This window comes from Lissotriton helveticus, chromosome 11, assembly GCF_964261635.1.
Source record: "Lissotriton helveticus chromosome 11, aLisHel1.1, whole genome shotgun sequence".
In the NCBI taxonomy this organism is placed as follows: Eukaryota; Metazoa; Chordata; class Amphibia; order Caudata; family Salamandridae; genus Lissotriton; species Lissotriton helveticus.
Window position 1 is genome coordinate 243,402,700 of NC_136072.1, and position 22,769 is coordinate 243,425,468.

The window sequence follows — 22,769 nt, forward strand, 5'->3', positions numbered from 1 at the left end:
ATGTGGACACATTGTAATACACCATCTCCTCTTCACATCGCAGGGGCACCATCAACAACTCCTGCAGAGCAGTCTCAACCACTCTTCACTGATGACGAGGAGGACAACACCAACATCGACACCCAAACCATCCAAGACATCATTGACCTCACCTGCCACTCACCTCCAGGATCAGGCCAACACAGCTACATCGAGGAGACCCCACCCACTACCCAAAGCACCCGGCAGGAGGCACCCACAGCCCCGGAACTCCCGCAAGACCCTCGTAAAAAACACATGGCCTTCCAACGCCGTGTGCTGGAGTGCCAAAGGGAAACCGCAGAGCAGGTGCGGTTGGGCTTCGGCATCATGACAACCAAACTTGACGCCATCCTTGGGTGTGTAGGCTCGCTCCATGGTCTCCAACGAGCCCTGACTGACATTGCTGGAGTCATGACGTGGAGAGAAGAACACCTGTCTGCTCATAGTGGCTCCAGCATACCAGCTGTGAGCTGGCACACATGTAGAGGCTCATGGAGGACATGGTGTGGATGGAGGCGCCAAGGATGGCAGCCACCACTACACATCAGTGGAATGTAGCTGGGATCTACCATGCCCTGCAGATCCTCATCATGGCATTGCTGCCACAAGGCGTGGTGATGATGAATGCTGCTGTCCCCCCACAACATCCACATCTCCACCCTCTGGTGTGTCTCTGCCTCCTAGTACGGCAGGCCTAACCTTTCCAGCACCTGATGTGTCAGTGCGAACACAGTGCAGCCAACAATCCACCCACAGGTGGGGCAGAGCACTCATCCAAGGACGTGGATGTGCCTGTGGTCAGAAGGACTCAGTAGCATTCATTTCCTCCACCTAGCCTGTTTCTGCTTGGTCCCGCACATGGCCTCATGAACTTCCACTGCCCCTTGATTCACTCAGATGCACTCACCTTGGACAACAACATGGATTGCCACATCCTGTTTGCTGACCAATGACACGGCGATCAGCCTGCAAACTGTACCCTTCCTCTTACGTAGTACTTGTCATCCCCGGATGGACTCTGGCTGGCCCTCCATGGGCCCATATTGTGTAGTGTGGTCGGCATTGCCCAGTACCACTACAGCTGCAGAACTGCACTGGATGTGCAATAAACATCCAGTGACGCACTGCTGTGTCATGTCTTTCATCATTCAAGTATGTATGTGTGGATGAATGTAGGGACAGTGATTTCCCTTGCATCAATGTTGCTCATCCTGTGGGATGCCAGTCAGAGGGTGCTACATAGCAATTTGTGTAACGGGTCCCGTGGACACCACAACAGGGACACATGCATCAGCCACTTCCTTGTCCGGACATGGACTGAACCACGCCCAATACCCACAAGTCATTTTTGCAAGCCCTGCGCTGTTCCGGCGTATAGCATGCCAGACCACTCTGCTAACGCTCCGAGGGGGGGGCCCTCATTGCTACCCGTCGCAGGTGTACTCGCTGGTGGTGTGCAGGTCACTGGTCTAGTTGTCAGCATGTCACAGCCACTCCCCAAGGGCAGGTTTACACACAAACATCAATCCAGCACAGGCGTCACATGCCATGTGACCCCACAAATATAAGGGGCCGACGAAGTCACATACCCCTCTGCCGGTGGTGACTGGATGACGGAACGAGGCCTTGAGTCCGGCACAGTCCTACCACCATGTGGCGCTGGCTGGGGTTGAACAGGGTTTGTGGCACACACTGCAATGTGGCCGGCACAGGCACCCTGCCACGGGACGCTGACTGGGGTTAAACAGGGTATGTGGCACACGCTGCATTGTGGCCGGCACAGGCACCCGCCACAGGACGGTGACTTTGGGTGCACTGAGTCATTGGCACCTTAAGCTGCTGAGCGGGTGTGCAGCCTGCGATGATGCCCCGTCCCGGTGGTCCGGACTGCTCAGGATTTGTGTACCTTGCTGGACCGCAGTGTAGGCCGAGCCAGTGGGCTGCGCGGGCCTACCGCCACGTGGCCTCGCTTCCAGGATCACAGAGTTAGTGGCATCCATTGGGCTGAGCAGGTTTGCAGCCTGCGATGGTGCCGGGTGCCCTGGTATGTTCTATGCCTTGGAGTAATCAAGACCCAGCACCAGACGTGAGACCTGGTGGCCTGCGCAGCGTGGCTGCATGGTGTGGAGAGTGCCATGTATGCGGGTCCGGGCTTGTGGCTTGCAGCGGCTCGTGGTGGGACATCCTGTCCACACGCCAGTGGCGGAGGGTGAGCTGTGAGGCCCGGGTGTGCATAGGCGGGCATGCTCCAATGGGCAGCGGGAGGGGCTTGGGTGCCTCTGCCTGGCTGTGCATGGGCAGGCAGGCAATGTTGCCGTGTGCAAGTGTGGGTACTGTGCCAGTCATGTATCTGGACTCTTTTTCAAATGACGGCTCTGACTCTGATGTGTGACCTGGTGCACTGCTATGCATACCGGCAAGTGGTTGGAGACACACCGGTGGCAGCAGGTGAGCAGTGTGGCCTGGGTGCGCAGGGGTGGCACTCTCTCTCTGCCCCTCTCTTCTCTCTCACTGCCCCACTCTTATTCTCTCTCTCCCCCTCTCTTCTCTCTCTCTCTCCCTCTCTCATCTTCTCTCTCTCCCCCTCTCTTCTTCTCCCTCTCTCTCTCCCTCTGCCTCTCTTCTTCTCTCTCTCTCCCCCTCTTTTCTTCTCTCTCTCCCCCTCTCTTCTTCTTCTCTCTCTCCCCCTGTCTTCTTCTCTCTCTCTCTCGCCCTCTCTTCTTCTCTCTCTCTCCCCTCTCTTCTTCTCTCTCTCTCTCCCCCTCTCTTCTTCTCTCTCTCTCTCTCCCCACTCATCTTCTCTCTCTCTCTCCCCCTCTCTTCTTCTCTCTCTCCCCCTGTCTTCTTCTCTCTCTCTCCCCCCTCTCATCCTCTCTCTCTCTATCCCCTCTCTTCTTCTTCTCTCTCTCTCTCTCCCCCCTCACTTCTTCTCTCTCCCACTCTCTTCTTCTCTCTCTCTCTCTCTCTTCTCCATTCTCTCGCTGTCCTTTGATGTGCGTGGGACACACCTTCTCATCATGTTTTTTGTCTTGCAGGCTGTGACCTACAGATTGTGTCCAGGGGAGCCGCCATGTGCCTTCATTTCAATAAAGTTACATTGGTTGCTTCGAAAATGTATGTGTGATGCTCATTTCTGTGACGACACATGCATGTCACCAGTTGTGATTGTGCAACATCAGGCGGATTATTTCGTACATGTTTAGGTGTAGCTGATGTGGCATGTGTTTGGTCAGGGGAGTGCCAGGGAGGGGTGGTCCTGGGTGTGGTGTCGGTGGGTGTTGTGGCCCTCTTGGGTGTCCGTGCTGCATGTTCAGTTGCTCCATGGCATCTGTTCGTCTTCAGGTTTAGCTCTGGCTGTGCTATCCTTTGTGGTGTAGACTGTGGTCTGACTTTATACCAGGTCAGAGCAGATTTTAATTTCCTGCTGCTAACGCGCCTTATCGCGTGTTTTGAATTCTTATCGCCGATCTGGCTGGTCATTGTGAATGTTGAGGTGTCGTGTTGTCGCAGCTTTTGGCACGGGAACACCTACTCTGCATCTCGTTAGCAATAGTTGCGGGGGTTCTCAGTGGCAATGTTTTTTACGGCTGCTATAGCGGGTAAACTGGTGCTGTGGGCTGTTAGCACCAGCTTGTGAATGGGTGGTAAATTTATCACGACTTTGGTTGTGATAAAGTGGCGTTAATTCAGCATTAGCTCCTTGTGAATATGCCCCTGGGTGTACTAAAGAAGTGTGATTGTTTACTATCTTCAGGAAATGTTTGTCTTTGGCTGATGAAGTTTGAAGTTATGCTTGGGAGCTGCAGGGGCAACAGGGTTTAAACAGGGGGAAATCATGGTGGGTAAAAGACTCTGGGGCATGCTTCATTTCTTACTGCACCTCAAAGTAGCTGGTTTTGTAATTTTTTACTTAGCAATAATATAACTGGATGTATGTGCATCAAACATGGATAGTCGTCAGTAGCAGATGGCAACACCTGGAACAGAAAGTTAACATTACGGTAGGAGCCCTGTTGACTTCCTCTCTTTCCCCTTAGCCTTGTCTCTAAGCAGTAAAAGAAAACCTGATTAGTAGGCTGTGGGGTTTTAGGTTTAACCCTATAATAACTGATAAAAACCCCACTGAAAGATAAATAGCCCTCACCGGTGAAAACATATAAACACTGAAAAAACACCTGCACAACCACAAACTAAATGCCATTCAAAGAAGGGAAAAAGAGAGTGAAAGAGTATTTTTTTTCTTACTGAAGGTGTCAATACAATGTAACTTTGTTATACAAGCTAGCAGTAAGGAAGACTGGCTAACATTTTTCTGCTTGAGTTTTGTTCTTTAGGGATGCCACTAAAATGTTGTTTCTTCTTCCTTTTACTTTTTTCAGTTTTGTGGCCTTTGGTCTGAAGATGCAGGGTTTAGTTTCATGTTTTAGGACTAGTTTAATTATTTTATAAACTGTAGAGAATCAGAAAATATCAAACTCATATTTGATATTTTGGCTGCATTTCATAAAAATCTTTCCTAATATGTGTCATCACATTTGCCCACAGAGAATGGGTAAAAACCCTTAATACATCAGACCATAGTTTCTAGTGGGTCAGTATTGATAGGAGGGGAATTGCCAACACCTCAGGCTTTAAACATTCAATGCAAGGTATAGTGACAAGTATATATATCACCAAGCATCTGGGATAGTGGTGAAAACATGACACCAGACTTTTGGAAAGCATTTAACTCAGTGTCACTTGTAATGCTCTGCAAAAAAGGTTCTTTCCAAGTTCAACAAAGATTGGAGTGATATTGTTTGTATTTGCAGTGATTCAGCTATGTATATAAAAAAGTTGTGTGATGACCTGTCAAAATTGATACCCGAGCTTAAGTGATTTCCTGTAGGAGATCCTTGTCACTTGTTAGATGGTATGCTGAAAGCATCTTTACCATCTTCAGAGTTAATGAGGGATGCTATTGACTTTTTAGTCCATTCTGGTGCACTGTTTTCTTATGGACAGGAACTAAAACGCAAACATTTATCATTTCGAGCTTTATGTGACATCAAAAAAAGAGTCATCCCAACTGTTTCCCTTAGGTGATGGTTCTCAGCCCAAGGGGCTATGAATGCTGAGAGGGGCTTTTCACAGAAGATTACATGGGAAGGAAAGAGCGAGCGCACATGACCCAAAGACTCACTGAAGAAGTATTGTATGGTGTACTACAATAAGATTAATTTGCAAAAATCTATTTGGACCTCATATACACTATAAGTACACTGTATATATACCATGTTCTTTCAGGGCAGAAAGCAAGCACTAATAAAAGCAAAACATTCCATAAACACTTGAAAAACACTTTTTCTGTTGTTTTAGTGGCGCGAAAATGTGTAACCACTGTTGTATGATATGTTTACACATCAAAAAAGCTTTGAGGATCACAATAGTTCCCCTGCACTCAGACTTTTTTTCTCTTGGAAATGCTTGACTATGTCACAGTTAAGCCTGTAGTAGGACACAAATTATCATATCAGATTACCACCAATAGCCTTCTAGAGGCGGACCAAACCTTATTCAGACCGCATAGCAGCACAGAGACTGTGACCTTTAAAATAGTTGATGATGAGCTCCTGATTGCTTTCAAAGAAGAACCCAAACCTATTGATCCTACTTGACCACTATGCAGCTTCCAATACAGTTAAAAACAAGCACTAATTCAGATGCTGCAAACATGCATGGGCTTTTATGTCATGGTCATACTATGGTTCATTTCCTACCTCACCTACTACCACCAGTTCTTTCAGATGTGAACGTCTCAATCCCGGAAACTGCAAAGTGCCCAAGACTCTATCCAGTCCCCCAGCATCTTCAATCTCTTGTAACCCTCTGTTCAAAAACTGCATCAAAATCCATCAATATGCTAACAGCAAATAACGCTACCTTAAAAATTCCACTCCTCGCAAAATCCATTGGCTCAAAACATGCCAAGATCTAATTTCCAATGTGATCTCAATGCTTACCTAATATTGGACATAATTAAGACAGAATTCCTTTAATTGGTCAATACTAAAATCAAACGCAAATGTTAGACCTCCAACATTAGATGGTTTCATCTCCCAAGTGACAACAATTGCAAAATAACTTGGCTTCACCCTTGACACAGAATTCTGATACAAGGAATAGAGTGACAAGAAAAGCAAGACAGCATGGTGCCATCTCTCCCTCATTAATGATGTAAAATCCCACCTCTCAACCCCACTTCATAAAATCGTCAGACTTAGGGCCTGATTTAGAGTTTGTTGGACAGAATTTACATAGTCAGGATGGTTGTGGAAAATAATTTTGCCATCCTAAGGGACCGCCACCCGCCACATTTAGGGTTGCCCACAGGTCATATAGAAAACTCTCTAGATGGAGAGTATTCACCGTCAAGGCAGCTTTTGTCAGCCTAGACAAAGTCTGACAGATGCTATGATAATCCATGATGGCTGGTCATCAAACTTTTCAAATATTTTTGTTTTTCAAAAACAAACTCCTAAATAATAATTTGTTTTTTAGTTTTCTCCCAGGAATAAGGGGTCATTATTGCTCTTTTCCTGTTTCTTGTCCTCATAGTGATGGACAGTAAAAAAAGATTTAACACATTATATTCTAATTTGGGCAGGCAGTGTAAAGTCCTTTCCCCAAGAGGCTGTACTCCATCAGGTCAATGTAGGCAGTAGTCCATCCATGTTCATCACAGAATTAGTGCGGACAGACGTTGCCTGAACCTGACTAGCCTAAAACCTGAACCTCAGCTTTTTATCATTTTTTTGAATCTAAGTTATATATTCAAAGAAATGTTTTTGTCTATATTCTTGAGGGCTTCTGAAGGGTGGATATTCATTTATACCATATTTTGGCTACTATGGATCTCAATCAATAAAACGCAAATGTCCTGCTAAACATTTCTCTATAACTACAGTAGTTTGATTACTAAGATCACCATTGTACAGCAAATCTTAAGAAGGCCTAAAATATATAGATTATTACTGTAAACTACTACCACTGATTTACGATATTAAGAGATCACCTGAGTTGCTGTTGTCATTAAAAACTATCCCATGTGATAAAATAGCCGCTGACTTTAGAGCAGATTTCTAACTCCAATAAATTGTGTGAACAGTGAGTTACAGAAAATGAGCTATCATTTTTTTTTTAAAGAAGAAAATCATGCAAATAAGAATGTCATGTAAAGGAGAGCGTACTTGTATTGTATTCCACTTTCTGCAAGAATTCTCTCCACCCTGTAGGTTTTATGGGCTTCGACACGGAAATCCACATTAATTCCAGCTGTTATCAGTTCAACAGATTCTGGGTGCCAGAAGTCAACCTAAGTAGAGGGCCCAAAAATACATTAAAGAATGAAAATGTTTGTGATCAAATGACATTAATATTTTATCTTCTGTGTGTAACTTAATGATCTATCACATGAGTATCTATCATTAACTGTATATGAATGTTTCCATTGAATAATAGTCTGCACTGAACACATCGAAGGAAGGAATAAAAGTAAGGGGACCTTTAATAACCAATAGTTATGCCATAGTTCTTTATGGTGGATTCGAACAGACCAGAAAGATAAAGAAGACATACAATTTCCAGACCAAAAAGTGTTGGAATAATTACACGTATATAGCAAAGAACCATGGTCCACCATACGGGCATTTTCAATATAAAGGATATTTGTTGCTTCACATGCTAAGGCCCCCATTGCCACCATTGCGGAAAACGGGATCGCCCGCCTTAAGGGCAGGGGTCCCGATGTGTGCATTAGGATGCGCCCGCCACAGTGGCGGGCGCATCCCCCATTTTTAACATTGTGGCGAGCGGTGCAGTGAGCACCGCCCGCCACAATGTTAAAAATGTATGAGTGCATTTGCATAAAAAATGCTGGGGGGTACCACAGGTAACTCCTGTGTGCACCCCCACCCCTCCTTCACTCTGGGGGCCCGCAGGAGGCCCCCAGAGTGAAGACCGCATGCAAGGGACCGGGGCGGAAAAGCGGCGGACCGTCCGCCGCGGTACCCCCGCCATACCAATATGGCGGGGGGCATTTGGGAGAGGATGTCGGGCGGATTACCCCTGCCAGGCCGGCGGTGGCTACCGCCAGCCTGGCGGGGGCAATCCGCCCGACATCCTAATGGGCCCCTATGTATCAACATAGGATGTGATAGTGAAATGTCAACACTAAAAGGCCTTTTAGGTCTCACCTACAAGCAGCGTTATCTTTGGCTGTCATCAAAGGACCTATTTTATCCAATACACTTTAACATATACTGAAAGGAAGATGGTGGTTATCACGCTTTAGTCATTGTCTTGTGTATATTTTGTTTCAGCCAGTAGCTTCAGTTATTGTCAATCACAATTTAGATAATTTTAGATTGAACCTTTCACCTCATGTTCTCTAGGTCCATCCACCTCCTATCCAGTTTTATTGTAATGCAGTTTACTAGATTGTTTTTTCTCTCTTTCCATCTGTCACTCTCTCTGGGGGCCCCATTATGAGATGTACAGAGAGGTGTCGGTACTGCTATGTCTCTTCAGTTGCGTATGTTTCCAGGATTATCTTGTTTGTAAACTTCAGACCCAATAATCCCTGCCCCAGGGTCATCAGGCCTGAATTTAAGGAGCTGCATGTAGTTGCATCCGGGTCCCCTCTGTCAGCATCTTCAGCTTGGGAAGCAGAAGAAACTCCTCCTAACTGAAGTTATACAGAAAGCCCTGTGGGAGGGTGGGGAAGGGTCTAACAGCTGACATGGGCACTGTGTGGTCAATACTATGGACAGAGAGTGGGGGCTGCTGCAATGTGGTTGTAGTCCACCCACTACCCTTTGCGACGGCAGCAGCAGCAGCTTCACATAGTGTCCACAGGAGCACCCCCTTTATTTTAGCTTCCCTAGCTCTGTACTGCTCAAACATGCAGACATTTAAAGAAACGTTCAATCTTGCGGACTAGGCGACTTCTCAGCAGCCCTGATCCCTACTTTCAATTCACATATCTTGCAGCCACTTTGGAGGAAGCAAAAGTTCAGTGGAGAACGACACTAATTGTGAACACACTGGAGCTGTAGTGCACATTTCATTTTGTATTGACCTCTGCACAGCCAGTTGGAACAAGCGACTGCTGCAAAATATTGCACCACTAGTCAACAGAGCAGTTTATGTAAAATGAGACATATTTGGGAAAATTATTGAAAATTGCACCAGTGGATATGGTATAAAGCTCCAGATGACCTAAATGAATTTAAAACTCCTTACCTCGTTTATTAGAGATCTTTTTTTTCCAACGGTGGCTCCCTTTTTTTCATGCCCCATTTTTATCAAACAATATTGCAAGTATCTGGAAGCGCGGATATGGTAATTTTTGCAATTCAGAGGACCTGATTAGGAGTAGGGTGGTGTTTTCCTACTAGTGCGTTTAGGCAGGGGTCGGAATTGAGTAGGAAGATTTTTGACATATATGATAATTTTCTGATTTGTTAAATAACTTAACTTCTGTTTAATTTTGGGAGGTCAAACCTCCCGAAATTTAAAGGGGAAAGGCTTACTGTACTTGCTGCATCATGTGAATTTTGGTAGGTTAAAAACCCGATAAATAAGGTACCGGGTGGCATCCTTATTTATAGGGTGTGATGAATAGCGCTTATACTCGCAATCAGGGCCTTAGTGTGAGAAAATCAACTTCCTCTTTCACAGTTGAACTGTCGTGTGCGCATCTGTCTTCAGTTATAGCCTCGAATTTCTCCTTTGCTTCCTTAGATTAGGTGTCTTGTTTACTTTTTGCTACAACGCGCCTGAAACTGTGTGGTGATTTTGTTGGCGCTGCCTGCATTCTGAGGCAGGGAGCGGTGCCCCTGCTGGAACCAGAACAGCCGTTTTCATTACCATGAGGGGTGTGGGGGACAGATGCAAGGGAGGGGAACGCGTCTCGTTAATTGCAGTTGTTTGCATTTCACGTTGAAGTCAGTGACTCCCTCCTCCTCCTCATCCAAGGATAATTAAAAACGCCAGTCTGAAACGGTCAGCCCACGAGCGCTGTAATCAGTATTTTGCTTTGCATAGCCATTTTACACCGTGAGGAAAACAATGCAAGAACATTCCCTAGTTTTACAGTTTTTCTTTTTTTAATGTGACATGTCACATATTATGTTTCCAAGGTAAGAGCATCAAAATGGGAGAGTGATGAGAAAAAAAAGAGAAAAAAAATCATAAAGAAAAAACTGGGCAGCACATGACAATGTGCAAGCATATTTAACTTCATTTCTGATGCAAAGAATTCGCTATTTGCTTCCATATCTATCATTAACTTATGTAATGCCGTTAAAAACCTCACAAGTGAAAACAAATAGGCGATATCACACCCTTGTCTGTAGCAGGCTAGCCAGTGGCATAACATTAACCCCCGCAGCCCCTATGGTGCGGCTGTGCCACCACCGGCACTGTGCGTGGGCGATGGGCCTTGGCCTGAGAGCTCCTGACTCCATGTACTTTGCAGGGGGACCCCATTAAGTTTCGCTGCACCATTGAAGCTAGGGGGCAGCTTTCACAGTGGGGTGGGCTACCATGACCCAACCATGGAAGCCCCCATGACTCTTTTCTAGTCGAGGTCTCCTGCAGTTTCTTTAGGTTTCAAAAATTTTGTTAGGACTGGCTTTTGTTTTCAATACCACCCTGTCTGAAGGTTACACATTACATACATATATTTTTCACTCATGTGGATCCCCCCCCCTCCTCCCACAGCAAACCTGCCAGGATTCCAAGATATCCTTTTGTTGCAGGGATTCTGCTCAGGAACAGAACTATGCTTGCGACAATTGAACATCAGTAAATAGGGACTGAGTCACCATACCACCTCTATATTCATGAGCCAGATTCCGACTAGCTGTGGTGTCTCATTTGCCCTCCTAAACATATCCGGAGAGACAAGTGAATTGACACCCCAGAACACAACACTCCCGATTCTCTTAGTGATCGCGGTAACAGGACACCCCCTTTCGCTCTAACACTCCTATTCAAGCACAATAAGATATAACAGAGACACAAAGGAAGTTTGAACTGTTTATTTAAACTATTATGCTCTAGAATGCAGTATTCATGACGCAATTAGAAAACAAATGCCTAACAAAAATACAGTGGGCATAGCTAGTAAACCATATATTATGAAAAGCTCTGTCATATTATAAGACAGACTGCCCAGTCCCCTTCCCATCCACAGAAACAGAATGATTATACAGTAAAGATCACTGGGCTTAGTAGGGAAACCGTACCTTAGCATACCCAGGTGGATGTTATACATCTCAGGTTCAGCAGTCATTCCCTCTTAGAAAATTACTTGGGGATTCAGACCCAAAATTACAGGTTCACTTGATTATTCTCATTGGAACATCAGGGTTCTACTCAGAGGTAATAGGACACCCGTTAATGTTAGATTCAGTGGAGCAGATTTACTGGGTATGGGTCCACACTACTCACAACGAGGGCCTTAGTGGAGGGCAGATCATTCTCCCTCTTTGGTCCACCCTTCACACTTGTAGATTCCATTTTGAAGTCCCCTTGTGAAGTAATGTGTCACATCTGCAGACCTTAGAATTAATATAAAGATGTTAGTTGGGGAACTGAGTGGTTAGGTTATAATTGAGATCTGACCAGTTCAGTTTCTCATGGGCAAGCTTTCAAGTTAAGGCTTGGTATTTCATAAAAAAATCTGTTTGATTTAATATGTCTTTAACTACAATGATGTGAAATCCAATGCTCGTTTGCACTTCAAATTTTTGCATTGACCTCTGGGATCATGATTATTAAAAATAATAGTATACTGTTCACTCTAACTGATAGTTTAGAGGACAGCATGCAGATGAATATATATTTTGTTTCTATGATGTATGAAGTCGTTTGTGAGCTGCAGTTGAAATAAGCTCACTTGAAAACACATAGGTCCTGATTTAGATCTTATAAGACGGGTTACCTCATCACAACAGTGTTTGTAATATAAATCCCATAGGATAACGGATTGCGTCAATTAATGTTTGTGGCCTCAATGATCACGCTAAAAGGCAGCAAGTTGCTAGTGTGTTAAAGGTAATGCTATTAGACTTGGTATGCTTACAAGAGACTCATATAGAGGGGATGAAGGGCTACCTCCTGGAGCATTTAGGATTTTCACTCTTGACGCATACCAAGCAAGGTGCCAAGACTAGGGGAGTAGCGGTATTAGCCAAAAGGGGCGACATCATAGTGAACAGGAAACTGGAAGATCAATGGGGCAGATGGGTTCTTCTTGAATGTATAATGCACTACAAAGTATTTTACCATAGCCTCAGTCTATGGGTCAACAGATGATGATCCCAACATCTTTGAATACTTGGATACAGAATTAGCCCTATGGCCGGAACCAATAATCTGTTGTGGAGATTTTAATATTAACGGTTTGGCTGGACTAGGGATTGAAGGGGGACAGGGCTATATAAGCCGTAAAAAAAAGACATGCCGTGCAATAGTTAACATGGCCCAGCATAACTCTCTAAATGGTGTCTGGGCGCATTTGAATCCTACAGGTACTGGTAGCACATATTATTCAGCACCACATAAAATTTGCGTCAGGCTGGACTATTTCTTAGTCACCAATTCTTTAATGGAAAGAACCCAGATAGAGAAATTTCCTTGGATCATATCCGACCATAACCCATTAGTTATTACCCTTAACCCCTTCCATGCTCATGAGTACAGTGCTCCTGTGCTCATGACGAGCTGAGCTCGTCATGACCACACCCATTTTTATTGCTGTCCAGCACAGCAGGAGAATCTCCCTAGCAGCGATGTGGTTAAGATAGACAGGCCAGTTAAAAAGTAGAGCTCATGGTGATTTGAAAGGGCATTATCAAAAGACGATCACTACATAAGCTATATGACCAACTGGATGGTCGCCTTCTGGGATATTAATAGGGGGAGCGCCTCCCCAGGAATGATATGGGATGCATTTAAGGGGGTATAAGAGGCGAGACTTTGAGCTATAGCCTACACAAACAAAAACATGAAGGAATAAAAAGAAAAGAACTCTTTAAGGCGGTAGCCGTAGCAGAGGAGGAATTAAGTATAGCAATCCAGCAGGGGGTATCCCTAGAGCAAATACTCCTTAAAATAATATCCGCTAAAGCAGATGCTGTTGAAAATATTGCTAGGAAGGCAGCAGCTAACTTTTTGCTCAAGAAAGAACTATGTCACGAGTTGAGCTAGAGGGTGGGACACACATTGGCGATACGCACAAGACAGAAGGCTGCAGCAGGAGAAATAAGGGCTATCTCGGATGACAGAGGTGGCACTATATCAGACTCCAGTGGGATTCGGGAGATCTTTAGGCTATTTTATGCTGAGTTATATAAAGAGTTATATAACAGATCAGCTAAGGGATGCAATCACGACCGATGCATATCTTAAAGATATACTACCCACTGGCCTCTCTGAGGACGAGAAGGCGGCACTGGATGTCCCCATAACTATGGAAGAGTTATTAGCGGCATTAAATAGTCTCCCATCAAGCAAAGCGGCAGGCCCTGATCAGGTGCCCCTAGAATTTTATAAAGTCTTCCAAATTAGTCTAAGTAAAGATATGAGGGATACGATGTTGCGGGAACAAATCGGAGAATCTATACCGAACTCTTGGGCAGGGGCAAAGATAGTAATCATACTGAAGAAAGGCAAACCACCACTAGAGCCAGGATCTTACAGACCCATAACACTCATGAATACAGATGCAAAAATCTACTCTAAGATATTAGCTGCAAGGTTAGCTAGAGTGATAGAGGGAATGGTTAGCCCTACTCAACATGGCTTTATAACAGGAAAGGGGACGGCGCACCACATAAGACAGGTTGTCACTCTCTTTGATGCAGCGGAAGTCTCAGGGGACCCTATGGCTGTTCTGCTTTTAGATGCAGAGAAGGCATTCGATAGGGTCTCCTGGGACTATCTCTGGGCAACCATGAGGTGGAACGGTATTGGGGAGGGATTTATAGAAGCCATCCAAGCTCTATATAGAGGCCCTACATCCCGGCTTAGAATGAACAGTGGATATACCGCGTCCGTACCGATTAAGCGTGGGACTCGCCAAGGGTGCCCGTGCTCGCCACTCCTGTTCGCCCTCTATATTGACCCACTGCTACGCAGGCTGGAATTAAACAATAGGATTGAGCCTTTTAAAACAGAAGGGCGAGATTTTAAAACATTTGTATACGCAGATGACGTGACAATTGTAACTGCAATGCCAGCTGGAACGGTTGAAGAGGTAGAAAGAGAAGCTCAGTGTTTCGCGCAGGTTTCAGGATATGCCCTTAATAGGGCTAAAACCCAGATAATTAAGAATAACAAGGCAGTGTGTGATGATGAGAGGGTGACTGATTCAGCTGTCTACCTTGGGATCAACATCTCAGCAGACCTGGACAAAACAGTGGAAAGGAATATAGGGCCTATGATCACCAAAACTAAATGTGATCTCGACAGGCTGCATAATCTACACCTGTCATTAGTGGGGCGCGCTAATGTGATCAAAATGATCATTCTGCCTAAATTCCTGTACCTATTTAGGACAATTCCACTCTTTTTCAAGGCCAAGTGGTTTGTGGCATTAGAACAAACTCTGAACAGGTTTCTATGGGCTCATGGCAAGACAAGGAGAGTGCTGCGGTACATGACTCTCCCTAGGGCTAGAGGAGGCTGGGCGATTCCGGATTTTAAAATGTATTACTGAGCGGCGGCGCTCCACTATATGCAGGGTTTGCTAGGGGGACCAACAGGGGATTTTAGAGTAAAGATTGGCTCTACTGAAGTATATGCAGCAATTCTGGGTGAAGAAGCAGAGAACTGCCTTCTCAACTTTGCAGATTTTATCTATTATAAAAGAGCAAGGTTCAAAACACTGCAGGCAGTTTGTAAGATATGGGCGGCATTTTCTAAAAAATACAGTCTTGGCGGGTTTACTCACTATACGCATTTGTTTAGGAACGTGTCACTCCCAGGAGAAATATTTGCAGATACAGTAATGGCTGAATGGGGAAGACAGGGTATTTTGAAACTGGGAGACGTGATGGAGCCTGATGGGATCCTATAATTCACTGAGCTGCAGCGGATTTATGGGATCGACAGGAGCTTCTTTAAATATTTACAGGTCCGGAGCTTCTTCTGGAAAAAACAGGGAGGCTCTGCAGGGTTTAATAAGAACAAAATTATCGAAGCTATAGAGATTAGGGCGAACTTCTCTATCCGCAGATTCTACTCAGAGCTCTCTGCTATTAAGGCGGGCGATCTGGAGAAATATGGCACTAAATGGGCGGATAAGCTGGGGATAGAGCAAGACTGTTTGCAAGAATCACTAGAATTCGGACAGACCTTACTGTGCTCAGCTGGGTTGCAGGCCCAACATTATAAGACAATATATTCTCTATACTACACACCGGCAAGGATAGCTCAGTGGGGGGAACCACAGGGATTAGCTGCCCGCGCTGTGATTCCCCGGAGGCAGACATAATCCATATTTTCACCCGTTGTTCCCAGTTATTTACGCTCCTAAAAGCCATAGAAACTTTTCTATCCAGGTCCTTGGGAATTGAGCTGACACTTACACCGGCCTGGATCACCCTTGGGGTCAGTGAAGAGCCTGAGAAAGGGTCTGATACCCAGTTTTTATTTTTGGCTATGGCTGTCCTACGGCTGTGCATGGCGAGGGCGTGGTTGGATAGAGCACCACCAACTCTACACCAGTGGTTGGCCTGCCTCCTCGCTGCATTTAACCTAGAAAAGGGCGTATATGCAAGAAAAGGTAAAAGGGGTAGATTGCTAGGGAGGCGAATATGGGAACCTATTCAGAAATGGAAAGAAAATGTTAAGGAACCCTCGGTAGGGTCTTAGCCATGAAGGATTGTATGGTTTGTTTTTGTCTTTTTTTCCCCTTTTTGATTTTTTTTTCTTCTTTTTTTTGCTCCCGACTCTCTTTTCCCTTCTCATTGTTGTCGTTTTTCTTTCAATTTTATTGATTCATGCTGTCTGTAAATTCTAGAAATATGCTGAGGAATGAACTACAACTTATGGAAATTTTCTTTTTTCTTTTTTGCTATGCTGCAACACCAAAAAACTTTTAATAAAATATTTAAAAAAATAAAAAATAAATTCCAATAGGATATAATGGGATTTATATTTTGGCAGCCGGAATATCCATTACTGTTGTGACTGAGTAACCAATCGCCGAGATCTAAAGCAGGCCCGTACTCCACAGACAGCACAGCTCAGAGAGAGTAGGCAATGGTTGCCTCTCTGTTTCTGTGCTGTGTGTTCAAGCACTACTTTGGAGAAATTCTGAGTTAAATGTGTGAGCCTGATTGCAATCCATAAAACCAGTTGTGTCCTGCATGACCTCAGATATTCATATGTATATTAAAAACATGTGACAACAGCAAACATTAAGGAGAACATTGATTTGAAGTATGCAAGTTGTTTTGTAATAACTATGCAAGAACACTGTACCTGCATTGAACTGGTCAGATCTGACACAAATGCTACCTCTTCTTCATTTTGCGGGGTGACACGAAAAACCTTATCCCTAAGGATTTAACACAAAAAAAAATTCAAATATTTTGTTATACATATATCACACCACTAATTGTAGATACACTTGTGAATGTTTATTTTGCCTTAAAATGTTTGTTTATCTTTCACTAATTAGAGAAAGCTCTAGCAGTCTCATGAGTTCGAAAAGAACACAATAAAAGACCTCGAGATATATATATATATATATATATATCCACGTTGGTATTAATTATAAATGTACCTCCGCTATAACATTGTACCAAACTGCAGTAATGTATTTTACACACTCAATTTTCTTTCAAAATGTGACGTTAAAACATGTTTTATTTAATTTCTTCTATGTCTATGTAAGACAAATCAAACTGTACCTTTATATGGTTGCACTGTGGAGACGTGGGTCATGTGACCAAGACCACGGACATGGTCGAAACGCGTCGTCTTTGCTGCCAGGGATAAACTTCACCTGCTGCATCTACTTTGTGGGCTCGCCTGATTTCCTTATTGTCGCTAGATTTCTGCTCGGTTATATATATATATATATATATATATATATATATATATATATATATATATATATATATATATATATATATATATATATATATATATATATATATATATATGCAGAAAATACGTTTCCAATGGGAACAAAGAAAATGCGCACTCCAGACTAGAATCCAAAATCCAAGCGATTTATTGTTCCAACACCACACTGGTGTTGTAATAATAAATACGGGTTTTCCATTCCTGAGTGCGCGTTTTCTTCGTTCCCATTGGAATTTTTCTCTGCGTATTTGATGATCGAGTCCACTCCTGATACAGCACCCTGTTCAAGTTGGGAGCAGCATCCTTATAGTGGAGCTAGTTACATACATAAATACAGAGACTTTTCTATAGCACTCTTCATCAATTGGTCTTTTCAAGAAGCAGTCACATTTTGCTTCTCCCCACCAATGTATAGCAGGGCACAAAGGGTCTCCTCCAGTTCCTCCATTGCCTGTCTTGCACTGTGAATGACTGTATTTTTCCTGACCACCTGTGCACAGCTGCCTGAAAAGAGTGTACTTCGGTACCAGGTCTGGTTTGCATGGGCTGCTGCACCGATCCTATATTTGTATATTTTTGTTGATCAAGTTTGTATATTGAAAATGATTACAAAATAGATAAAACAAGTGTTGCACGCTCGCCAAGGCCTATCTGCTTTGTCAATGTTTGTTTACTATTTGCCTAACCCCTAAGGCTGCACATACTGCTTCATGGTCTAGCAACCACAGACGACCAAAACTGTCTTTAAAAACAGCAAAGAGGAGTTTTATTGTAGTAATTGTTGAACAGGATGTTCTCCTCCAAAACGGATCAACTGAGCTATGACCTCTCACATAGCCTAGGTTTTTTTGAGACACAATATCCCGAGCCTGAGACCAATGCAGCTATAGCTCATTGCATAACTTCTGTCTGGCAAAAGAGTAACATGCAATGCAATCTGTTTTTTGAAGTTTAAAAAATACAGGCGTACAGAGAAGTGTGTAGTATATGGACATGCACTCAGTACTTACCTGTGGAAGTTGTCAGGTTTCGCAGACACAGCCGCAACACTCACAAGGATGAATATGGCCCACATGTTGACCACTCAGGCTCTCCCTGCGCACCTTGCTTCTTAAATACCCTGGCGCGATGTTTGGTTTCCCTATCTAGAACACTTGCCATTTCATAATCAGCCTGACCCTGACTTTTTCCAAGCGAGACTGTGCACACCTGCGAAAGTGGGTGGAAGTTCCCATGTTTTATTTCACCATAATATATCCTGCAGAAGGTCTTGCACGTGTAAGTCCCTATTCACAAATGTTTTTGAAAATTATTGCAGTGGAACGAGAAAAGAGAATTGTTTTTCTAAAGCACTATAGAAAAGGAAAGGGTAGTCCTGTGTGAAGTGTGGCTCAATGGTTAGAGCAGGCAGACCTTGATGCAGAGCTCTGGCCAGGGACCAGGGTTCGATTCCCGCCTCGGCGGGTCTCCGACTCATTATTTCCCCTGACTGGATATTCTCGCCTCAGTACCTATTCTGATCATGGGTCCCACGCTGCAACTCTGGGCAATAGCTTGCTTAGTCTCCACAACGGCCCCAAAAGCGCTGGGATGCCTGACTGCACCTGGGGGGTGCCCAGGAGTGGACTTTTCCCAGGAAAGCCAGGAAGGGTTCCTAAGCGGTATACGGACAGCGCCGGGACACCTCCGGTGGAGGTAGCTGTGCGCTTTACAAATTCCGACATTTACATTTTACATCATTGTTCAAAGTAGGGGTGAGCGTAAATCGCATAATTTGCTGTCGCATAATTACACTAATTTACCAACTACTTGCCTACTCTCGATGTGTAGCATTCACTAGCTTCCCCAGTTTTAGTAAAACACTATTCATGAGGTATCTTCCCAAAGGAACTAACTCATATATAACTATGCAACGTTTGTTAGCTGATCAAATAGAGCATGTCTCCAAATGCAAAGCTAGTACCTACAACAGCTCTGTCTCCAATTAAATTACTTCAGGGAGTATTGAATATCTTTGCACATCATCCCTACTGGGTGAACACTCTGGCTGATAGTGTTAGGGGTGTAGATTCAGAAGTGGCATTATGAGCACTGTGTGCCAACTTTCCCAACCGTTTGTGCTGGTGTAAAGGCACCACAAGTTCTGCAGCGCTTCACATAGGACCTCATTATGATACCATCTATCCAACCGCCAGATTACAATGCATGCCTATGCACAGAAACTGACTACTGTGGTTCATCCAACTCTGTCAGGAATTTTCTACCATGGTGGTGTCAGAAACAACTAATGGAGCTAGTCAGAGAGCGGACTGCTTCACACACCGTCTGCCCAGTTACGATGTGCCTTTCCGATGAGACGATTTTGGGGGTTCAACCACTTCATCAGAGCTGGTATATAGGGATGGAAAGAAGGGTAAAACACATCTGTACAAAGCTCCTCACTTCCTGAGGAGCCATGGAGCTGATCCACATGTCCTACCACTGCTATATCTGCTCAATGCCGCCCAAATTAGACAGCGTCATGGCGCACACATACCCATCTAAATGGAGTCCTCAGCAAAGCTTGCTCAGTATGAGTGGAGGTGTGTGAGCAACATGTTTCCACGTCATCACACTGGGACATCTTGCCAATGGTTCACTGATAGAACATCGATGACACAAATATTGTTAAATATATTGATTACAAAATATAGACTACAACAATATCAACTCCCATACCTAACAGGTAAGTACAAAAATATTGAATCAGAAATATAGATGTAAAAAATATTGATATTAAAAATATTGCTTTAAATATGTATATAAAATAGAATAATATAATAAATAATAATATTAATGTTAACAAAATAAATTAAATGTAATATACATTTGAACAAAATAAAACAAATAAACTTAATTAAAAAAGATAAACACGCACACATAAAAATTAAAAAATATATATATTTACTTTAAAATAATTAATAAACTATTATTTTTAATTTATTTTAAAAGTTTAAATTCATATACAAATACACATACATACATATATATATATATATATATATATATATATATATATATATATATATATATATATATATATATATATATATATATATATATATATATATATATATATATATATATATATATATCCAAGCTCCTTGTTACACCAATAACACGAGTCACTCGAAAGCGGGTGCTGTTGCGCGGTGGTGCCCCGCGTAACAAATAATGGCTCCAATTCCACTAGGATATCCAGCCGGGTCAGAAGAAATACAGCACTCACGGGGTTTTCAGCATTCAGCAAAGGATTTATTCAAAGAACAAACGGGTTTCGGGAATGAATCCCTTTGTCAGTGTTCACATATATATATATATCTCAATAATGTAAAATATAAAACAAACATTCCATAATAAAGTAAAACATTAAACTATTAAAAATATTTAAACTTACATTTCTAAATACAGTCAGTGCAACTGGAGGAAAAGTGTTGGATAGTGGAGGAATTATATTTACTAATCCAACTCCTGTGAGTACAATAGTAGTGGAAAGTGTTGGATAGCAGTGGGCTGAAAATTACTATTCCCACTCCAGTGAGAGCAACAATTGGGAAAGTGTTGGATAGCGAAGAGGAAAAAATTACTATGTCCACCCCAGTGAATGCAACAGTAGGGAAAGTGTTGGATAGCGAAGGGGCAAACATTATTATTCCCACTCCAAATAGAGAAACAGTAGAGAGAGTGTTGGATAGCGGAGGGGTAGAACTTACTATTCCCACCCCACTGAACGCAACAGTAGGTAAAGTGTTGGATAGCAGATGGTTAAAATTTGTGTTCACACTCCAGTGAATGCAGCAGTAGGGAAAGACTCCCAGCAGATTTAGGTTACCCAAACCAGAGGAACTCTTGGAAGGTAACGGGCAAAGGCCACATTCCATATTGTACCTTCTTCAATGTCTCCATGTGTACAGGACCTGGGGCATGAGGTATATCAGGGACAACCAATATAGTCTCAAAGTGCCATGCACATGTTGCTAATGTGTAAGTGCAAGTCCGGAGAAAAAACACATCAGCAATAGCAATTGTCAGACATCAATTACAAGTATGTGGAAATGACACACATGAAAAAGGCACATGTGCACTCAAAGTACCAATTTGGTATGATAATACAATACCCCACATGGATGGAGAAACACATGCAAATGTTGAACACATTAAACACATAGCCACCCCTCATCTCAGGTAGTACAACAAGCCGAAATACATGGACATTGGCCAAGTCATGCCGCAATACTTAGCATAGCAGATCCCACCTAAAGCAATGTCAGCCCTAATTGGAATTAATACCACATATACATCCATTGAACATTGACCCTCGTCGTTGGAAAACCATAACTTGTCCCAAGGTCTGACCATACTTACCACTGCAAAAGAACCAGCTATTATGGTCAAACAAACACAACTGTAATCACAAATCCCAAATAAGTCAATAACAACAAGTAGCAAAAGTAGCAATTTGTAGACAAAGGCTTCACATCAAACCAAGTTGTTTATTATGTAGTACAAATTAGGATCCAAGAAACAAAGGCCAATGGTCAGTCTAAAATCCGATATGTGGTTCAGCACACTGCTGTGCCACCTAAATTGCCAAACAGAACACTGCCAGGGAAACCTCCCCGGGATGGGGCATCTAGTGGGCAGTCTAGGCATCTCTTTGATGTTATTTGGGTGGGCTGGCGTTGGGATTGGGAGGGCTGGGTTGGTCCTTGTGAGGGCTGGGTTGGTCCTTGGAAGGGCTGGGCTCAGATTGGGATGGTTGGGTTGGTTTGTCGGAGTGCTGGGCTCTGGTTTCGGAGGGCAAGGTCTGATCATACAGGGCATTTTTTTACACTTGAAGGGTAGTGATGGATGTAGGGAGGGGTAATAGCTTTAGTACTTTTTTTGTTTAAAAGATCTGTGGTGGGTGGAGAAGAGGTCTTTTGGCTTTTGGGTGTGGTGTGTCGTTTTTTGACGGATTGGTTTCCTTTTTTAACTGCCCTATATGGTAGGGAGGCATTTAGTGGGGGGGGGGGGCAGGTGTTTTTGGGTGGATTTGGAGTTGAAGGGTAGGGTAGGGGTGGTAAAGAAGACCTTTTGGGTTTGGGGGACCGGTTTGACCGGGAAGAGGTCAAGGGCTAACATGGTAAATTCTATGGAAGACTGGAGAGGAGGTAAGGCAATGTGTTGGTTGTTGGAGGCAGAGGGATGTGAGGTCTGAGGTGCGGATGTGCATGCTGTTTGTACATGTCTGTGTGTGTTTGGCTGATGAATGTTTGTTTCCCTTGCCAATGTGGCTGATAGTGTGGATGTTGTGTCTCGGTGTGTGATGTGGGTAGTGGCTGTGGCTAGTGGTGTGGGTGTGGTGTCTGGATGTGTGATGACAGTAGTGGCTGTGGCTGGTGGTGTGGGTGTGGTGCATGGGTGTGTGATGTCAGTAGTGGCTGTGACTTGTGGTGAGCATGATGTGTCTAACCTCTCTGTGTGTGATGTCAGATCGTTCCGTCTGAAAGTATGTGACTCAATATTGCACTTCTGTCTGTCTGCAATCTTGGAGACTCAGCGTATCCCAACCACCCATGGTT

The 22,769-nt window shown here is 43.8% G+C and overlaps 1 protein-coding gene across 1 annotated transcript in view; it reads right to left on the reverse strand.

The window, feature by feature from the left end:
- The window catches only part of LOC144792867 (carboxypeptidase B-like), a 67,031-nt gene extending 48,746 nt beyond the window's left edge, over positions 1-18,285 (reverse strand). Inside the window, exons 1-3 of the mRNA XM_078668061.1 lie at positions 18,177-18,285; positions 16,558-16,633; positions 7,251-7,375 (exon numbers count right to left, since the gene is read on the reverse strand). Coding sequence (XP_078524187.1) covers positions 7,251-7,375; positions 16,558-16,633; positions 18,177-18,241 — 266 coding nt within the window. The 5' untranslated portion in view covers positions 18,242-18,285. The remainder of the gene's footprint in view (positions 1-7,250; positions 7,376-16,557; positions 16,634-18,176) is intronic.
- Positions 18,286-22,769: the final 4,484 nt, after the last annotated feature.